This window comes from Thalia democratica, chromosome 7, assembly GCF_965202585.1.
Source record: "Thalia democratica chromosome 7, ktThaDemo2.hap1.1, whole genome shotgun sequence".
In the NCBI taxonomy this organism is placed as follows: Eukaryota; Metazoa; Chordata; class Thaliacea; order Salpida; family Salpidae; genus Thalia; species Thalia democratica.
The window spans coordinates 2,946,798-2,967,694 of NC_139171.1; the positions used below are offsets into that span (position 1 = coordinate 2,946,798).

Below are 20,897 nucleotides of genomic sequence, written 5' to 3' on the forward strand. Positions count from 1 at the left end.
ATTATTATGGAATTTTTTTGTTTTTAAACTAGATAAATAAAAAAAACTAAAAGCATTACGTAATTGTATGATAAAAAACAAACAAAAATTTCGAAAAATGTTTTTATAACATCATTAAAAACTATTTAAAGTTACATAATGTTTTAAAAATATCTGTTTATTCTTAAACTACTAACAACTTAATTACTCACAGACGTAAACACATTCAAAACAACCAAAATAGTATACTTAAAATTATAAGAAATACCTTACATTCTAATTGAAAGCTCAAATTTAACAAAAGGGTTGATCATGCCAATTCGATCATCAGACCACAAGTTTCGGTAGACTGAGACCGGTTTCGTCTTGTTGAAAGCATCAAAACTCAATTTAATACTTCATTGTTTTATTTCTATCGACCAAAAGTGTTACAACTTGTATTTTTGAAGGATAAAATTGTTTCTATACAACCCCTACAACTAAAACTTTAAAGTATTAAATGTTTTTTAGTCGCACGACAATCCTTTTTGATAAAAAAATCCCCTAAACAAATACCCCCTTATTTTCACAGACATCTTGGTCGGATCTCCGTACGCGCAGCACTCCGACTCCACATCCGGAATCGTCCACATTTTCAACGGTAACTCTGAAGGGATTTCCCCCGAACCCTCCCAATCTCTGACGTCATCGGCGATGCTGAAACGTCACGGGGTCATGATGAGGGGTTTTGGGTCGAGTGGGGCGGGAGGGACGGATATGGATAGCAACGGGTTGGGCGACGTGGTTGTTGGGGCACACCTGTCGTCACACGCCGTATTGTTGAGGTTTGTGACGTCATAATATGGTTAAGAATGAGAAATAACTTAACTTTATTTACTGGTATCAATTTATAGCTGTTATGGTTTAAAATACGGTTTTAAATTGTTTTTAATATTTTATAGCTTTTGTATTATTTTTTTAATTTTACACATGTTACGTTCTATGGATGTTAATTAACTGATTATAAAACAATCCTCTTATTTTTTTACAAAATTACAATAATTGAAGTTCAACAAAATGGTTAACCTTTGGTTTATTTTTCTATACATACATTCCGACGAATTTTCCTCTTAGTTTTTTCAACTTTATTTATTCCAAAATTCAAATATTTCATCAGATCACGCCCGATAGTAGAGATGAAGATAACTAACAAGGCGATGGAATCCAAAGTTGACCTGTCAGATCTGAAATGTCAACTTTCTGAAGATGTCAGTGCACCCTGCTTCACGCTTGAAACCTGTTTTCAATATCTTGGGAAGGGGCTCCCAGCTACGTTAGGTATGACGTCATAATGCCTTTATAAAGCTGTTTTGATATGATGAAACCTAGCTCTTGTTTTGTAGTTTAGAGTTTTATACTTTCATCTTACAATACCTTGTCTTAATATATTTTTACTAGCAGATTGTTGGGTACAAAGTTTTTATGAAAGAAATTTTCATTAAACTTCTTTTAAATATAAATGACTTAGCATTTTTATAAAAACTTTAAAAAAAACTGCCCTTAAGTTACAAACGAAATCGGCTTTAAAGTCTAACATATGTAATGTATTGATGTGTCATAAGTTTATTTTCTACGAAGCTATTATTTATCATTATTATTTTTTATCAAACTCACTGTCAGCTTATATATATTACACAATAACAACTTGTTCAACAAAGCAGACTTAGATCGCTTACTTTATTTAAATTTTTACTGGTATGCAAATTGTAATACTTTTGACCTGTAATTGAACTATTAACTGATATGAAGGACCACCTAGCTTATATTTAATCTTGATCAAAAGGTTTTGATGAAACGCATAAAAACGTGCTCACATTCGAATTAGCATAAAAACATCAAACATTTTGAATTTGTTGAGTTAATTGAGATAAAGTGATCGTGTTTTGGTCAATATATTAAACATATGTGCCTATTTAACATCTTATTTTATATATTGTTTTTATTTTTATTTTAATTAAGTGGAGGATAAATCTCGCTTTGTTTAATTAAATATATCACCGATATATCACCTTTTAATCTTATTGTTTTAGAATAGTTTTTATCAAGTTTATTATTGAGGTATTGCTATTTATAATTACTTGCACACAGGCAAAAAAATATGTAGTGAACTCTTTTTTTTGTATACAGCAATGTTTTCAATAAAAACTTTAAGCGTTAAAGTTTATTTTATGCTTCAACTCAAAGTAATAAATTTCCGTTTTTTCACTTTATTTCAACGCCTTAAACTTAGTTAGTTTAAATATATTAGCTGTAAAATAATACAAATAGTTTATTTTGTTTTATGAAAATAAATTGTAAATTGAACATAAACATAAAAATGTACTACTATTAAGAATAAAAGTTATAAAGTGCACAATACTTCACAACTACCATTCATTAGTCAAACAAACAGCTTATTTATAGCGAGTTTTCAATCATTGGAACATCAAAAAAGCTGTTGCCTTTAATACAGTTTAATGATTTAACCCTAAGCAGATGTTTGATTGAAAATAACTCAAACAATATCTGCTAGGCTTCACCTTAAGAACGAAGATTCGTTATGGATGTTTTAATTATTTATTTGTACTAAGGTTTTTGTTTGTAATGTAAAAAGCTTTACAGTGTAGGTTTAATGACTTTGGATGGAATAATGATGTAAGTATACGAGAGTTTTTAAATAATTTACAGGTAAAATTTACTTAACTTATCATTAACTTGTTTTCATTAACAAATTATATGTTTGTTTCAGGAATTATAAAACAAGATTTTAAAAACAAGCCTTGAAAAAATATCGCTTTTTACCTAAATGAAAATAAAACATTTATAAAAAAATACTTAACTTATCAACTACCCTATTATTTAAAATGTTTTATGATATTTGTTTCAGAAGTTACACAAACAAGCTTTTTGAAACTTTTAAACCTTAAAATGTAAACTTTTTACCAGAATAAAAATTTTTAGTAAACTTGGTAAAATACGTTCGCAGGAAATGTTACAAAATTTCATCACTTGTCAAACTAGCAGATAACAAGTATTACAAAGTTTTAAGATAAATTAAGACTTGTTGAATACATGGTAGATATAAGGTAAAACATTAACTTTTTGTGTGGTAATTTCAAGTTGAAAATGTTTTTTGAAGTTAGCATGCTTTTAAAAAGGTGCAAACAAATTGAAAATTCTTTCATTTTATTAGAAGTATTAGAGAAATTAAAAGCAAAAAAGTTTTGAAAAAGGCCATATCGTTTAGAAAAAATACAATAAAACTATATCGTTGGTTGTGTATTTTTTAAGACTAAAGTATAGTTAAAGAAAATTAAGCGAACACAGTTTTTAACAAGGGAAAATCCTTGTAACTTCACCAAAACATTCTTGTAAAGCAAACAAGAAGTTGCCAAGGCAACAACTAGTAACACGCATGCTTGTTGCTAGGGAGAAACAATATTACGCTTCGGTGCACACAAAAATCCCCACCTCATCGCAGATTTTCTGGGTGCGGTTGTTACTAGCAACAGAAATATCTGGGTTGGTTGTTACTAGCAACAGATATCTGTGTTTTCTCAAAAACTTTTTGTGGTTTTCATTTCTTGCAAACTTACTAGTAGCTCCTTTTATAGAGATTCTATATCTTGAGTTTTTAAAACTTATCTTGTTTTTCTTATTACTTAAAAAATAGTCTAGACTCAGTTAATTGAACGTATTTTCCTCGTTATTGATTATTTTATAGGATAATTAAAACATCCCTTTTATATCAGTTTGTATTATAAATTTAACCCATAAGTACACCTCTAGTCTAAATGAAAACGTATTATATTTTTAAATATTTATTTTAATTATGTAAAGGTAAATTAAATTTTCAACTTCTAAAAATCGGGTTTGAACTCCGGACAATTTTTGTCACTTTAAGTCTTTATTACGTCATAATGTAAATTGTGTCAAAAGTCACTTTCTCGAACTTGAAAACTGTCTAGACCAAGTAAAATGTACTTTCTTCTATAAATAATTAGTTAGTAGGAAACTTGATAAGTTAGTAGCTGTATTTAGTTTGATATTCAAATAGTTTTTAGATTAAATTGTTGTGAATATCCATTATAATAAATTATTTTCTATACTAATTGATTACACTTCAAAAATGTATTTCATGTTTTAAAGTCATTGAAAATTAAATTCAAGCATTTTTTTTTGTTTTTAATTAGCAGAAGTTATATTTTATAGGTATTTAACAGATTTCAGTGTACTAAAAATTAAACACAAACACATGTTTAATTTAAAGTTCAAAATGCCATAACATAGAAAAAACAATAATTTATAAGCTTTTATAAAGTAAAACTTTTAAATCTTTTTAGCGGTTTCCTTGGTTTTAAAATATTCAAACTATTTATCTACTTCACAGGCTTGTTTTTAAATATTTATTAGCTTACAATTTTTACACTGGAAAATTAAAATACCTTGTTGTAAGAGTTGTTTAAAAACATTTAAAAAACAAAGTATAAGTATAAAGACAAAAGTATAAATTATATTATTTAAAAAGCTACCAAATCATAATTTTAGTTTATATAAGCGAATAAGTGTTTTTCAAAATTAGCTTGTTCTTACAAGATATCAATCAAATAAATTAAGTAGACAAAGCCAGGATTAAGTTGAGCAAGTGTCAAAAGTTAACCTTCGTACTATATAGTGCCTAGACAAGTTGTTAATGCGTTTACAACAATCAATCAAATATAAAACCTGTACATTTTTGAAACTACAACAAACTAACTGTATTGTTTTTACCAGACATCAAGTACATATACGACGTAGATGTTGGCAAAGATCAGAAAAGAGCTTACTTATTGAGAGGGGAGGAATATATCAGAAGAACTCTGATTAAGGAAAGTAGGCAATGTTTTGAACAGAAAGTATATGTTAAGGTTAGTGTATAATACAGCTTTTTTAACAAGCTAAAAAAATAATTTAATTAATTGGAATAATCATTTCCTAGTTTACTTTCAGTTATTGTATAATGTTTATATAACTATTTGTTTTTTTAGTTATTTGTTAATTAAAATTATGAAACGTATTTATACCTAAGCTAAGGTTCTTAACCTCTTAAAGCCTTCTCTACATATTATTTTAAAACTATTATGTGATTGATACATTTAAAAGTGTTTATATTAAGTCTAAGATTACTTGCCCAAGCTTCTTATAAAATTAACAATGAAAGATGCACGATAAAAGTTAGCATTTTAACCTTTTTATATTCGTTATTTTCTACACAAATACAAATATCACTTAGAAACTATAACTTTCCTTGTTTTTTATTATAATACTTCAAACAAATGTTAATAAATAATCAAGTACATCGAGTCTTCGTATGGTTATAAAAAATTGTTTGAACAACTTTTATTACGAACATAAACTATCAAACAAAAGAAAACAACTAAAACTCCTTTTAAAGTCATTTCAATTACCCCTTGTTAGTTTTTACTAACATGTGAGATTTCAGTTGTAAGCAAGGCTGTAATGATTTCATTGTTTACTTTGCAAATTCGCACAAAATAAACACAGACACAGTGTTGAAAATTTTGTAGTGAAATTTGTAGAAATAGTGTTGAAAAAAAAAGACATATTTTTCAATATTTGGTACTAAGTCGTGCTTTTGATTCTCAAACTATTAAATAACTTACTCATTATAATAACGTTTTTTATTTATTTTCAGTTTCAAAATGCATATTTTAATTAGTATTTCGTTTTAATTTTTTACGTTATTGGGATACTATTTAAGTTTGGTATGAATAATTAAATATGATATTCATATTACTTTCTAAAACCGTATTCTTATTGCAACGAATTTATACAGGAATATTTCAATAAAATTCTAAAACAGGGTATGTCTTAAACACTTTAATAATTTACAATAAAACATTTACTGGAAAAACATCCCGTTGTAAATAGTTGTTCTCGCAAATAATTGTAAAGGAAGTCAAAAAACTAAATAAAGTATTGAACTTGAACGGAAGTTTAGAGAATGCAATTATCATAACTATTATTCACAATGCGTAAAAATTACAAAGATTATTTTCGGCATACAACCTAGAGAAATTAGATGCATAAATGTTTTTTTTTGTGCATTAAAACCATAACTATTTTGGTATTTTTTTCTAAAATTTATATGGTAACTTGTTTTACTTTTATGCATAAGATTTAAAATAAACTTGTGAAGTTTTGTATATAAAAAAGTTTTTTTAATTAATTTTTCAGTACATACCAAGAGTTACTCATTCGGTAATGAGTTTTTAATAAAGTTAACCTGGTATTATTCTATGCATTATGATTAATTGGAGAAATTCTATGATTACAATCTATCTCTAAAGTTTGTTATATTTTTAGCATTTGTACAAGTTGCTTTGTAACTTAGCTATTCATGAAAAGTATTTACTAATCTCTTTTGTTTGATATGTGTTAATAAAACTTTTAAGGTTCCGTGAGAACAAATTGCAAATAACTTAGCATTTCAGTTACAAACATAAATTACCTTTAAAATTTGTAAAGTTCTAAGTATGAAAAGTTATAAGCTTACTTGTGCAAATTAGCAACAAATCTGGATAATTTGTTCGAACATTATTTGCTAACTTGGTTAATGTGTATGAAAAGTTTACATAATTTATTTTGTAAAATTTCAATCATTAAATATGCTCAGAAGCATACAAATATTATGCGTACAAATTACTTGCTAACTTGCCAACTTATTTGAGAATTACTTGCTAACTTATTTGAGAATTACTTGCTAACTTATTTGAGAATTACTTGCTAACTTATTTGAGAATTACTTGCTGAATAACTGCTGTTCAATTCAGTGTGAAGCTTTAACCTAGCGCCTGAGGCTCCATTCTGCCGGTTTATTGTCTCGATATCCGTGCAATGTTAACGTTAAACCGACGTAATCTTTCGTGAATAAAATTTAATTTATTTGTTAAAAGTCCTTTTTTTCAACACAGTTGTATTAAAAAAAATATCTAAAATATTTTGATAAGTTACTAAACGCTTTGATTCACAAAATGATTTTTTATAATTCAACTTAAAACAACTTAAGAATTTACAGAAGTTAAACGTTTTTAAAAGTTAAAAATAATTTAGAGCTTGATTACAACAAAAAAAAAAAAAGTTTGGTTTAATTAGTTTAATTTTAATACAGCATTTATTCGCTGTGCTTATTTTTTATTTCGCTGCTATTTGGATTAACAAGAGCTGTTCATTCATATAACTTTTAGTCATTTTAAAAGTAGATTATGATTAAATTTTCCACACAAGAGTTATCTAATTATATACTAAACTTTAACTTAATAAAACGTGTTTGGATCAATACACAGCATCTGGTTTATGTCTGCTTATCTGTGGATTTAAAATAAAATTGTTATATAAAGTTAGTTAGGATAAAACTACTCATTTCAAAGTTACTTTAAATAAACTTCTTATTCTTTCAAAACTTCATTTTAAGCCAAAACTTTGTTTTTAGTTAAAAGAATTCAAAACAAGCTAACATAGATAGATCAAACTATTTCTCATCAGCTGATAAAGCTGCCAATAAAAACACGGAAAAGTTATTTTTAATTAACGATGAGGGCATGAACACGTGTTCAATCAACCATGAAGCGGCTCTTGTGACGTCATATTGACTTGTCACCTGCCGCATTATTTTCTCACTACTTGTCATGGAGTGACGGATTTGTTCTGATATTGAATTTCCTGACCTTTTTATTTGTCGTTGTTGCTTTTTTGAGATGAAAATGTTTTGACGTTGCGTGAAATCGGTGACACAAATGTTAGGTTTTGTGCAATTAATATTTGAAGTGCAAAAAACTGAAAGAACCGAAATTGTTATCAAAATTTTCGCAATATTTACGCAATAATTACTAAGAACGAATCTAATTGTCTCTACAAGAAGTGCCAGATAGATACAAAAAATATCAATAACAGCTTTTATAATTTACTCTACAATACTTAAATTATTTTTATTTCAGTTAATTATTACGTCACAGAGCGACATAATGGACAAACAGACTCCGTTCGAGGTCCAGCTGTCCTACTCTCTGGTGGACCAGAAAGGAATGGACCCCGATGCGGCGGTTGAACCGGTTTTAAACGCGCTAGCGCCCACTAGCGACATGATACTCGTGCCAATAGAGTTGAACTGTGGCAGCGATGAAATTTGTCAACCAAACTTCAAAGTTTACACCGATCTGTAAGTTTGTTGGTTTGATGGATGTATACATCAAATTTAAGGTTTTTTCATGTAACTTTATAACAGTCTAAATTCAAAAAACAATATCCTTTATTTTATTGGACAGCTATAGTTTTTAGTTTGAAATGTATGGTTTTGTGAGCTAAATTAAAAAAAAATCTTTTCGCTTATCTTTAACTGAAAAATGTTTTAGTTTCAAAACAGCTGCTAAAAATTCATCGTGACATTTAGTAGTCAACTAACACTTAATAATATCTAAAACATTTAAGGCTTCTTTAGAAAACTTAAAGTAAAAATTGATTTGGTTATATCTAGAATTGAAAAAAATTTCAAAAAGTTATAAAAACAACTTTGTAACAGTAACGTAGTGTCTCCATTCATTTAATTCAATCAATCTAACTTTTTATCAATCAAAAAACGACACGAACCTTTTTGAAGTTATAAACACAAAAACAAAAAATTGACAACTCTTAACACTTAAAAACCAGATCAATTCGAAAAAAGTTCTGAAAAAGGTGTCTCATCTTTGTTTGGCAACAAACAGAACTTTTATATAAACTCAAAAAGACAGACTAAATACCAAAGTATCACCTTAAACTGATCTAGTAATAAAAAAACATTCGCTGAAAAATGGAAGACTATTTATTTAAAGTTTTAACTAGAATAAATAGTTTTTGCAAAGTATTGGTCAATTATTTACACTTTTAGAAAAGAACTGAACCGGTGAAAACTAAAACTATAAAGGTTTTAATCCTAAATTGAAATACTTATGAAAATATTTAACTATTTTGTAACAGCTTGTTCACCTTTATCTATCTGAAATTAAGCAGCAGAGTCGATCAAGGTTTTTAACTATATTAATAACCGTTTATGTATGAAAACCATTATATTGTAATACTTACAAATAATAAATATATAGTTTATAATCAAAAAAGGTAACATACTTAAACAGCATTTGCTTACTTTAGTACCACTAAACTTGTAATACTTTAAATTTTTAATCAATTATGTCCTTGTAGAGTAATAAAATAATTTGTTGGCAAATCAAAATGTTAGTAGTTAAAATACTATTCTAATGAGCTAATATATAATAAAATTACTTGCAAATTTGATGAAATATTTGCAACTTACAATAATGCCTCAGGCCTGTTGAACCGTTGAAATTTTTACAACTCACCTAAGAGACTAAAACCAGTGGCATTATATTATTATCCTTTAAACACCAATTAATTATTTTTGTTGTTTACTTAAATTGTTTTCTAACACCTGTACATATTATTTTGTTAAATCTGTATAACAGCTGACAAGAATTTTATACAGGTGGATTTTAAAACAACAAAAGAATTTTCTTAATTGTTTTTAGGCTTATCAATTTACGGTTACGTTGTAAAATAATACTTCATTACATATATTTTAAGTCTTGTTAGAATTTGTTTTAAAAAAGAAGTAAAACTGTATAAGTTTTTACTGTCGAAAAACACAGAAAATCACTTATAAAATATTAAGATAGCTATAAATAAACTCGTTTAAACTACTTTTTCAATTCTAAATATTTTCAAGTTCTTCACGATTCTATGTAATTTAAAAACTTTAAAAATCTAATTATAAATAGTTTTTTACACAGGCCGTCAATATTCAGAAAAACTGCTTTATCAAGCAGTTGAAATATTTTATATTTTATGCTATTTTATGCTGTACTTATAAACCATTTTTTATGTTACTTAAACAAATGAAATGATTTATCACATACTTGAAGAAATTCATACTTACTGAATCTTGAAAGTATTATTTTACGACATATCTACTTTTTCATCAAGCTATTTTTGATGTTATAAAAAAATTACTTCAAGATGTTGTTACAAATTTTTCAAATTTTTATATATCATCAAATAACAACTATTAAACTTTTACAATTTTTCATTCTACACGTTTTTATGCACATCATTCATCGAGCGTGCTGTAAAATTATACCAACCATGTATTTACTACTTTGGTGAAACTTTTATATACTTGTTTGTTATTTTTCAAATTCTTATGTTGCTTATCACCTCACAAGTATTTGGTTATATCCGGCCAACTATATTTTCTAAATTTATATATTTTCGGTAAAATTATTACATATTACGTTATAACAAAATTATTACATGGTAATACTGGTACCATCATACTGATTATATTTTTATAACTTCATAACTTTTACGTCACGCTAGTTTATATTATTACGTCACAGCAATATATTATTACGTCACAGGTCACCACGTAACGCATACGTGAACGAAGAAACTGAGATCACCTTGGAATTTGAAGTGGAAAATATCGGAGACCCCGCTCATATGACAACCTTTAATGTCGAATATCCGGAAACTGTTAATTTCGTTGGTATTGTAGAGGTTAGTGGTAAAATATTTTGTTTGATCTTGATTAGACCTTTTAGTTTTTCTCCTCAGTCAATTTTTTTCTACCATAGTTAAGTAATAAAATATTTTTTTTATTTAAACACATTTTAATATGTATTTTTATAGTCAAAATGATTAAGTTTAGTTTATACTTATACTATATCCAAGTAGTGAAAAGAATGCATTTACTTTTTTTGCAGCTAAAAACAGAGGTATTTTCCAGGTATTTTTATCCTTCAACACTGTTCACTTCAAATATTATTTTACAGAAATTATCGTACTCATGTGCTCACAAACATTAAAAAGTGTTAGAGTGATTTCTGCACTAATAATAACAACAAATCATAAACATTTTTTACAGAAATCATTATGCTATTGATTGCAAAAATTATCTAAAAATTTTGATAAATCAATGTACTCGTTTTAATTTCAATTTATCTAAAAATATTACAGAAATCAATGTGGTCAAATTCACAACAAATTAATAAAAAAATTTACAGAAAACCATGCATTTATGTTAACAACAAATTAAAAAAACTTTTTACAGAAATCCCTTCTTAACAAGTTTATAAAACTTGTTAAGAAGAATTCTGTAAAACATTTTACAGAGACCACTTTATTCATATTATCTACAAATTATTAAAAATCTTCACAAAAATCACATAAACAAAGTATTTATTAACAGAAATCAATGAAACCTTCTTAAATAAATAATACTAAAATTGTTTTTAGAAGTCAATGTACTCATTTTAACAACAAATCAATTAAAGCTATCGACAGAAATCGATGTACTCATTTTAATAAAATATTAAAACTATTTACAGAAATCGATGTATACTCATTTTAATAAAATATAAAACTATTTACAGAAATCGATGTACTCGTGTGCTGATGAGCGCCCCCTACTGAAATGCGATGTGGCCAATCCCCTAGACAAAAACAAATCAGCAACAATAAACATCAAGTTTCAGATGGTAGATAATGCCGGTAACGTCAGTTCTAAACAATTCAGGTTATAAATTAATAATTAAAAGTAGTTAGTAAGTTATATCAAGTTTCAAATAGTTTGAACTTTTCATTTAAACTTGTACATGAGCAAAGAACAATTTCTATGTGTCGTTTACATGTATTTTACAAAAAATACCTTATTAGTAAGTTTCAACAGTAGTGAAAACTCGTATGATAAATGCAAGTTTTAATCATTTTTTTTAAGAATGTTTTAATAAGTTGTTAATTTTCCCTAAAAGCACCTTTGGCTAATCTTAAGTTCTTTCTGTAAGTTTGCCTGTAAGCTCGGTTTATACGTTTAAATAGCATTTTGAACACTATTTTTAACATAATTCGAAACTTTGCCTCTTACACTGAACATATATTTTTTTAAATAAAAGTAGCTTCTAAGCGTATTAACACTAAGTTTATTTTTTGTTTTGAGTATCATACTGTTCTTCTTACAAAGTACCTTAAATAAGCAAATAAGCTTTCAGTATAACATGTTTAAAAAGTATTCAATCACTAAAACCAGATTAAACAAAAAGAATTGTTAACTTTATTTTTGTGTACTTTATGGCTTCATTAAGCTACTAAAACTGCAAGTGTAGTTCAAATATTTTGCTTTGTTGAAAAATAAATAGTCTTTTTAAATAGTAAGTTTTGCAAATCAAGTTTATCGTTTTTAGTACAAATTCCTTTAGTGGGCAACTTTACAAAGAACAAGCATTCAATCATTCAAACTTGAACAAATCATTTTTCATCTGATAAATCTTTATACACTCTGTGTCTGAATATGCAAATATTTCGCGCAAATATAAGTTCTTACGTTATAAAATGTAAAAATATCTTTATATCAGATAAAATCTCGCGTGCCAACCTATAAAAATGTTTCGCTTTTGAAACAAACTGAGTACACTTATATCTTAAAGATCTTTCAAGTTTTCAATGAAGTATTCAAAAGCTATTTTATATGCAAATGCAGTTTTTGTAGTTTTTACAAAATTAAATTGTTTTCGAGAATCAAATTAACTGCTAAATTTTTTTTTAATGTTTTGCTTTTAAAATGTTAGCATTCTTACCTTTTTGTTATTCAAAGACCTTGTGAAATCTAAATACACTTATTTTAACTAATATTAATATTTTTTATTTTACACAGAACCTACATGAATTCTACGAGCCAATACAATCCAACTAGCCACGAAAAGTTTTCAGAAATTAAAATGTTTTCCAAAGCCGATCTTCAGCTTTTGAGCTATGCCAAGTTAGTTTTGTTATTAAACAAAAACAATTATTATTTTTCGATTACCTTCAACGTGTGTTATTTCAATTGCATTTCTAGAAGTTTTTTAATAGTTAAATATATATAATGATAAGCAGAATATGTCTTATTTAAAAAAATAATTTATACTTACATACAAAGTTAGTTGAAATTATTTCCTATATAAATATTATTTTTCGCAATTAATATTATTAATATTAAATTCTTAATAATGTAATTTATTCAGGCCAGACATAGTTGCATTGAAACCAGAAGAAATAGAAGATGAAAATAATTACAATGCTACTAGAAGAGAAGTTAGGCATATTTATGAGGTAATAAAGTATAAATTAAATTTATAATAAATTATTACCATTAAATTACATTACAACTATAAAAATGACTAGAATTCTGCAAGAAGAAAAGTTAGACATTCATATTAACTAATAAATAAAATATAAAGTTATGTGAAAACTTTAAAAAAATTCTTTATTAAATGTTTATTCAACATAATGTTTTAAAGTTTTAGTTAAATGTATTAAAAAATTGACATAAAATAATAAACCTATTAAAAGTTTGTATCTTATGCATCAATCTTATCTAGAAGCTAGAGTACTAAACACTTAAAAAAAATAAGTAATCTAGACTCAACTTTAAACTTCTTACTTAATAGTTTTGAAATACTTAGCTACTTTCTACAAAAGTTTTGTTGATTGATTTTGCTGACGCAAAACAAAGACCTGTTATTAAAATTAAAAACAGTTAAAAGCAAACTCCTTATAAGCTTCAACTTACATAGAAGCTTGTTTATTAAAGCTTTCAATGTTTTCCTAACGCAAATAATGTTGAGATATCGACCAATCACATAACAGGAAACTTTATTTGTTGAGTAATAATTGATGAGCAGTATGAGATACTACGCATGATAAAACTTTTACGCTACTTTTTTATTTCCTTGTAAAAAAATTAAGTTCGCTGCTCTTATTTTCAACCTTTTTTGAGTATTTTTTTTTTATACTTTAAGTTATTTACTGAAAATAAATACTAAGCTTACTAAATATAAAAAAAAAGTTATAATTTAGAATTTTACCAGTTTGTGTCAAGGATAAATAAAATGTACGTATGTATTGAAAGTATTTTTGTCTTGAGCCTAAAAAAACTAAACTAGACAAAAGTTTGGAAAATTCACTGAAAAATAACTTTTAAATGTTTTGCAATAAAACCCTTGTGACCTGCGAAGACGGAGATGGCTGATAAATTTGATAAAAACACTACAGTTATAGATTTTTTGTTTTACACCGTTGCAATTAGAGCACTAAATGCCTCTTAGTTTTATTAACTTGTGTTTATTGAAATAACAATGTTTTAATGTTCAAATAATATTTAAAAGATTACATTTTCGTATGATAACATGTTTTACATATGCAATATTTAAAACTTATACTTCTAACACAGCTTAACAAACATACCTAATAATTCAAATAGTTAACAATTATGACGTAACAGATAGTGAACGAAGGCCCCGGTGACATTTCAACTGCGTCGTTGAAGTTGTACTGGCCACTGAGGTATGACGATAACTCATTTGAGATGGCACTTGTTGAATTGACGCACAGCGCGAGTATAACTTGCGGGTCAATTATGAACATGCCAAGTGACACAACTCTCCATCAGCACCTAGTGACATCCCCCAATATTGATCATTACGTTAGTTTGTTTGTTAAAAATATATAAGTATTGAGGCTTAAATTTTATTATTTTAAAATTTTCAAAATCTCAGCTTCTAACATCAATTTTAATCACAGTACAAAAGAATTTATTATTAGTATTAAAATATAAACATATAAAAATGACGTTGTGCTATTTTCAAGTTAATGTTTTAGTAATATTCCTAACTATTTATTTATTGATCAATGTTTAACCTAGTAGTTTCAGTTTTAACTTTTCAACAAAAAGATTAATTAAAAAAATTAATGGTTTAAACTTGTTTTACATAGCAAAAAATATTTTTGTCTCCTAATGCGTCACTGTTTAAAAATTTAAATACAAACAAAGCACAATAGATCACTAACTGTTTTTTTAAATTCATTATCTAACTTTTAAAATAAGGTATAACATATTGTTGTTATTTTAACTTTTTTACCAAACAGCTAGTACCGGTTTACGTTTCGTTTCGAAAACTAAAAGTAAAACAACATAATTTTTATTCATAAACAGAGAATCAAATAAAAATAATTAATAATTAAATAAATTAAATAAGCAATCATTACAGAGCTGCCACACCTCCCCAACGCAATGCAGTCAAGTTTCGTGCACCATCAACAACCTGGTGTACAAACAGCTGGTGAAAATCGAACTGGTGTCAGTTCTCCATCTCGACAAACTTTTGAAGAGCGAGAACAACAGTGTCGTTACATCGAGCATCGTTGTTGATATTACCGATTATCCTTATGATGCTCCGATAGATGCTTCATCAAAACATTTGTATGAAGGAGAGGTCTGTATAATTATTATTATTTAATATTGTTATATCATTAATATTTTATTGTTGTTCATATTACCGAATATCCATATAAGACTTCATCAAAAAATATTTATATAAAGAAGAGGTCTGTAGATTTATAATTTATGTTTATTTAATTAACTGTTACTGTAAGGGTTATTTTATGATGGCTTAAGTTGTTATTTATAAAAGGTTTAAGTAAATACATATTGGTACCATATAATATTATTAGTAATTAACTTAATTTAGTTTTACTAAATTAAGTTTTATTTTAATACTAAAGAGGTTTAGGCTTATTGTAAATTAACACAACACTAATTTATAGAATTTCAAAGTTATATAAGTAATTTTAATAGTCATGATAACTTTTATAACTTTCGAACTTTTAGTAACATTATTAACAGTTGGTAATATAATCACTTAGTTTTATTGGCATTAATTTTACTATTAAACTGATGTGTTATACTTTTAAATCCTTAATCTATTCATTGCAGATAAAAGACATGAGCTGATATTACTTAATACTAATTAAGTTAATTAGAAATTTATAGATTACTTTAATTCTGATATAAGATTCTGAAAATTAAAATCAATAAACTTTTAAAACTGTTTTGAAACAAAGTTTATTCAAAAGCATCCAATTGATAAGTTTCATAATGCTTTTAAATATCTTGGACTATGCTAAAAAGGTATTTAAATCTATTGATCTATTTAGATTTAATTAAGTTTTCTCATTAATTTTGCTATCTTAATCTTGACAGCTTAAACAAAACGGCGTTTTAAGTTTTGTAAATGTAAAGCCAAATACAATAAAAAAGTACTTAAAACAAAAAGTTTTTTTCCAAGTAAAGTACTACTGACAATATTTTTCACAATTTTTAAGTTGAAAAAACAAACATAGTTATATATATATTCAATAAAATTTGATATTATTTATCTTAGACTTAAACTAAAAGAGTAAAATAGCTGTTTGTTTTAATACAACGGAAAGCTTATATTAATATCACGGTTTTTACTGATTTCGTAAAACTAATAGGTTTATTTTTAAATCCAATTAAGTCTTTTAAACTGAACACTAAACAAAACTTAGATTATTTTTAGCTTGAGTATTTAATCAAGCTTTGATCTCTGTCAACTATTTTTTAGCAGCTGTACTAATTACTAAACAAATAACTTGAGTGTTTTGTGTGTTGAAATACATATTTAAGCTTTTTTGAAGTGAGTGTCGTACGGAAATAAGTAATTTCTACTTTGTTTACGCTTGAAATCAAAGATTGTACTTATAATTATCATAAGTAAAAAGTTCTAAAGCTTTTTAAGACAAATTGGATTTCAGATAAGTAAAAAAACTTCATTAAACGATTTTTTTTGTTAAGTTGAACAAAACTTAGTAACTATTCTCACGTTACTCTATTTTTGTTTTATTTAATAACTCATAATGAACCTCTATTCTATGCGTAGCTTTTTAAATATTTTTACTAATAAATAAATTTTAGAGTGTTTTAATTTATAAACTTCAAAAACCTGTTTTTGCTTGCTAAGTTTAATAAAACTTAGTAATTACATAGCTTTATTTTTATTCTAACAGATTATATTTAACACCTATGGTAAACTTTGAACCATTTTTACTAATAGAAGGTATTGAGGTTAAAATATTATTATCAAAAACATAAACATAATACAACTTTTATAGTTTCGAACTAAACAAAGCGAAGTTATCTGATAAAGCATTTTATCTGAGTTAGTTTACAAATATTAGAATACGTGTTTAAAACTCAAAAGATTCATTTGGATACATAAAAAGAAGTAATTTATAAAGTTAAGTGGTTTTAATGTGAATATTTAATCACAACCTTTTTAGACATAATTCATGTACTACAATAAACCATTAAAGTAGCAATTTTTCAACTCTCTTTGAGTATATACTTTTCTTAATTAGTGACAAATAAACAAACTTACTCATCTAATGTATTTTTGAGCAATAACTAACTTTATACTTCAACAAAAAACTACCTCAATCTTGTAATTACAGTAAATGTTTTGTTTTTGTTTTTCTACGTTTTTTCAAACAATACCACCTCAACAAATAGTACAACACAAAATGTCCAACAAAAAAAATCTTTGAAACGTGTTTTCATTTGTAAAAACTATTATAGTTTATATTTTATTGTGTAAATTAAAGCAAACAGGCAAACAGACGACCAAACTGTTCCACTATGGGTGTACATCTTATCCATAAAAAATCAAATAAATACTAATTACTTGTACATGTGTTAAAACTTAAACTATTAACAGGCTTCAACATCAGTAAATCGCAAATACGACCAAACTGTCCCATTATGGGTGTACATCTTACCCATAAAAAATCAAATAAATACTAATTACTTGTACATGTGTTAAAACTTAAACTATTAACAGGCGTCAACAGCAGTTAATCGCAAGTACGACCAAACAGTTCCACTATGGGTGTACATCTTACCCATAAAAGATCAAATAAATACTAATTACTTGTACATGTGTTAAAACTTAAACTATTAACAGGCGTCAACAGCAGTTAATCGCAAGTACGACCAAACAGTTCCACTGTGGGTGTACATCTTATCCATAAAAAATCAAATAAATACTAATTACTTGTACATGTGTTAAAACTTAAACTATTAACAGGCTTCAACATCAGTAAATCGTAAATACGACCAAACTGTCCCATTATGGGTGTACATTGTGTCCATCGTAGCGGGAGTGATCTTGCTCCTGATACTCCTGCTGATCCTGAAAAAATGCGGGTTCTTCAAGAGGAGGGAAATACCCACGCACAAGGCCGAATACAAGTAAGATTGTTTTTAATCTTTTAAATCTTTTATTCTCTAACATTTTACATTTCTTGAAATAAAACATGTCTGGCAAGTAAACTATTGATTGATTACAGTTGCTATAATTGATGTTGGTTTAGTTTCTTGTGTTTGTTATATAAGCATAATATATACTATCAACATTCTTTATCACACATGTTTAGACTCATCAGGCTAAATTAGAACTCGTTTCGAATTTTTTGATTATAAGGTTTAAGAAATTAGCAATTAGTTGAAAGATAAAAAAAGTTTTCGTCATCAGGTCGTTATACAATCAAACATGTTGATTTTCTCGTCTTGTCTGTTTTGACAATTATTTCAAATTATACTTACTCATCTACAGAGACCAGTCAAGGAAATTGATGGAGGAAAGCGAGGATGATAAGGAGATGAAGAAAGAAGTTGAAGAGAGGCTCACTATGACGTAATAACACAATGACGTGTCAACGCTATATGGTTGTGATCTCATAATGCTTTTGGTTATGATTTCATACAGTGAACTGTGATACTAGTTTCTGGCGCTAAAGTAATTTTTGTGACGTTGTACAACGATGGTTTTGATGGAATTTCAGATTGAGTTTAAACTTTTCAACTTTTTTTAATGAGATTTTTTGAACATTTTGTGCCATGGATTATATTTTAACAGTGCTTTTTTTTAACTTTAGTTGGTATGGTTTGGTATAAGTGTTTGATTTGCCAAGAATCTCTTTTATACCTGGTTTTTTTAAATATTACCATGATTGAATGATTTAAATTTGAATGATAAGACTTTTTAACTACTGTAAAAAACAACTAAAAACAGATTATTATTGCACTATAAAAACAATAAGAAAAATTCATAATTTTTTTTTCATTTTGTTTTACAAACAATCAATCTTGCACTGCTAGTTTTGTAATATTTATTATATTTATAGCTTTTCATATTATTTTAATTATTTTCAAACAACCAGTTACGAATGTGGATAATCAAAAAAAAAAAAAGTTAACTAAAAACAAAATTAATAAAACTGTTTAATTCGTAGAATGACTAATACATTTTAAGATTTAAATTTATAGTTTTTAATATTTTCGAAAAATGTTTTAAAAGCGTTGTAGTTGAACTGAATGAAAAATTAATTCAAGTAGCTCAAGTTGAAACCACAAAATTTTTTAATAAAGTTTTTCACGAATTGTTTTAAAACTCTTTTTAAAATGAACACATAGGTGCGTATTTTCAAATTTCAACAGCTTAGAACTTTTCTGTAAGCTACAAAGATATTCTTGGAAACTGTAAATTATTTTTTAGTTTGTTTTTAGTTTATCTAATAAATTTTTACATTCTTAAAGTGCTTTAACAAGAAATATGTAGAACATATCTAAAACAATATCCACTGTAAAAATTTAATTCTGAAGAAACTTTGTACACTTATTTGAATAGTTTTGTACAAAACGCTTTTTTACAGTAAATTAGGTACAAACTTTTAATATAATTCCATTGAACCATTCCAATTATTTAGCTACATTTAAGCGATGCGTGACATTCAGGAAATAATTTATAAAAATTCACAAGTTTAAAAGAGTTTGTTTCAAATTCTTGTAAACACGATATTTTACTTTGGTAGCGTTTTTTATTAATTTTCTGCCAATAAGTGCTCTTTGAACAGATTTTACAGCTTTAGTTTGTTTGAAAACTAAGTATAGAGTATTTTCTAGCAAGTAATTTTAACAGAAAACTATTTGATTTTTACTAATACATTTTGCCATAAAAATATTTTTGTTTATGGTGCTTACTTCTTGTCTTTACTTCTCGTTTACTTTTTTTTGTTGTACTTTTTACAAAACTGTGATTTGATTGAGATTTAGATTACTTTAAGCTATTTATCAGAATTTACAAGAAATTAAATTGTTTTGTACAACAAAATATTTAACGATTTTGTGCTTATAAAATTTAGCACACAAAGTTTTTTGACAGTTTACTTATTTCGCTGCAATGAAAAAAAAATTTGAAATAAATTTTACTTTGTTCGTATGTGTTTTGTTAGTATATCGTTTTGTTTACTTTAATAAAAAAGAAAAATCAACACCACACAAAGAATTTTGTTTACTTTAAAATCTTTTATGAATTTTCAGCTTTTTTGAGTTTTTATTTTTGACACAATAGCAATAGAAACCTTAACGAAAAAATCAGTACATCATTAATCTTAATTTTCAATCAAAGTTTAAAAATAATTTTATCAGCTTCAGAAACAGTTTAAATGTTTATGTTAAAATATAAATTTTATTCGTGGTGTAGTGCTGTCTTTCGTGATTAAGACTTAAAAAACTAACAATATATATAAAATATTATACCTTAAAGTTAGGAAACAGTAATTAATTGCATAACTATTATAAAGATATTAAGCAATTTTTTTTTTTTGACTTAAAACAAAAAACGCATAGATGTTATGTTTTAGATAAAGCTACCCAAATAAAAAGATGTTACTATTTATGTAAAAACTTTTGACTCACATTTTTCAATTGAGACTTAAATAATAGGTCAAACAAAAGATTTTAAACAATACTAAAAAACTTTCAAAATAAACAGTCAACCTGCATTTAGATTTTAAAAAAAACGTTTTTTTACTCTGGCTCAAATTTGCTATTTTCAAAGCTTTAACTAGTTGTTTTTTATTACAACCTTACTAGTTTTGAAATTTCTTAACATTTT

The 20,897-nt window shown here is 26.4% G+C and overlaps 1 protein-coding gene across 1 annotated transcript; it reads left to right on the top strand.

The window, feature by feature from the left end:
* The first annotated feature begins 698 nt into the window (after positions 1–698).
* Positions 699–19,173, top strand: LOC145840425 (integrin alpha-V-like). The gene is made up of 12 exons (XM_082947686.1): positions 699–803; positions 1,136–1,296; positions 4,771–4,904; positions 8,013–8,215; positions 10,467–10,605; positions 11,481–11,623; positions 12,758–12,862; positions 13,107–13,194; positions 14,366–14,566; positions 15,132–15,356; positions 18,027–18,190; positions 18,555–19,173. Exons 1-12 carry the CDS (start codon positions 736–738, stop codon positions 18,637–18,639), a joined length of 1,716 nt encoding a protein of 571 aa, XP_082803812.1. The 5' UTR covers positions 699–735; the 3' UTR covers positions 18,640–19,173.
* The last annotated feature ends 1,724 nt before the right edge of the window (positions 19,174–20,897 follow it).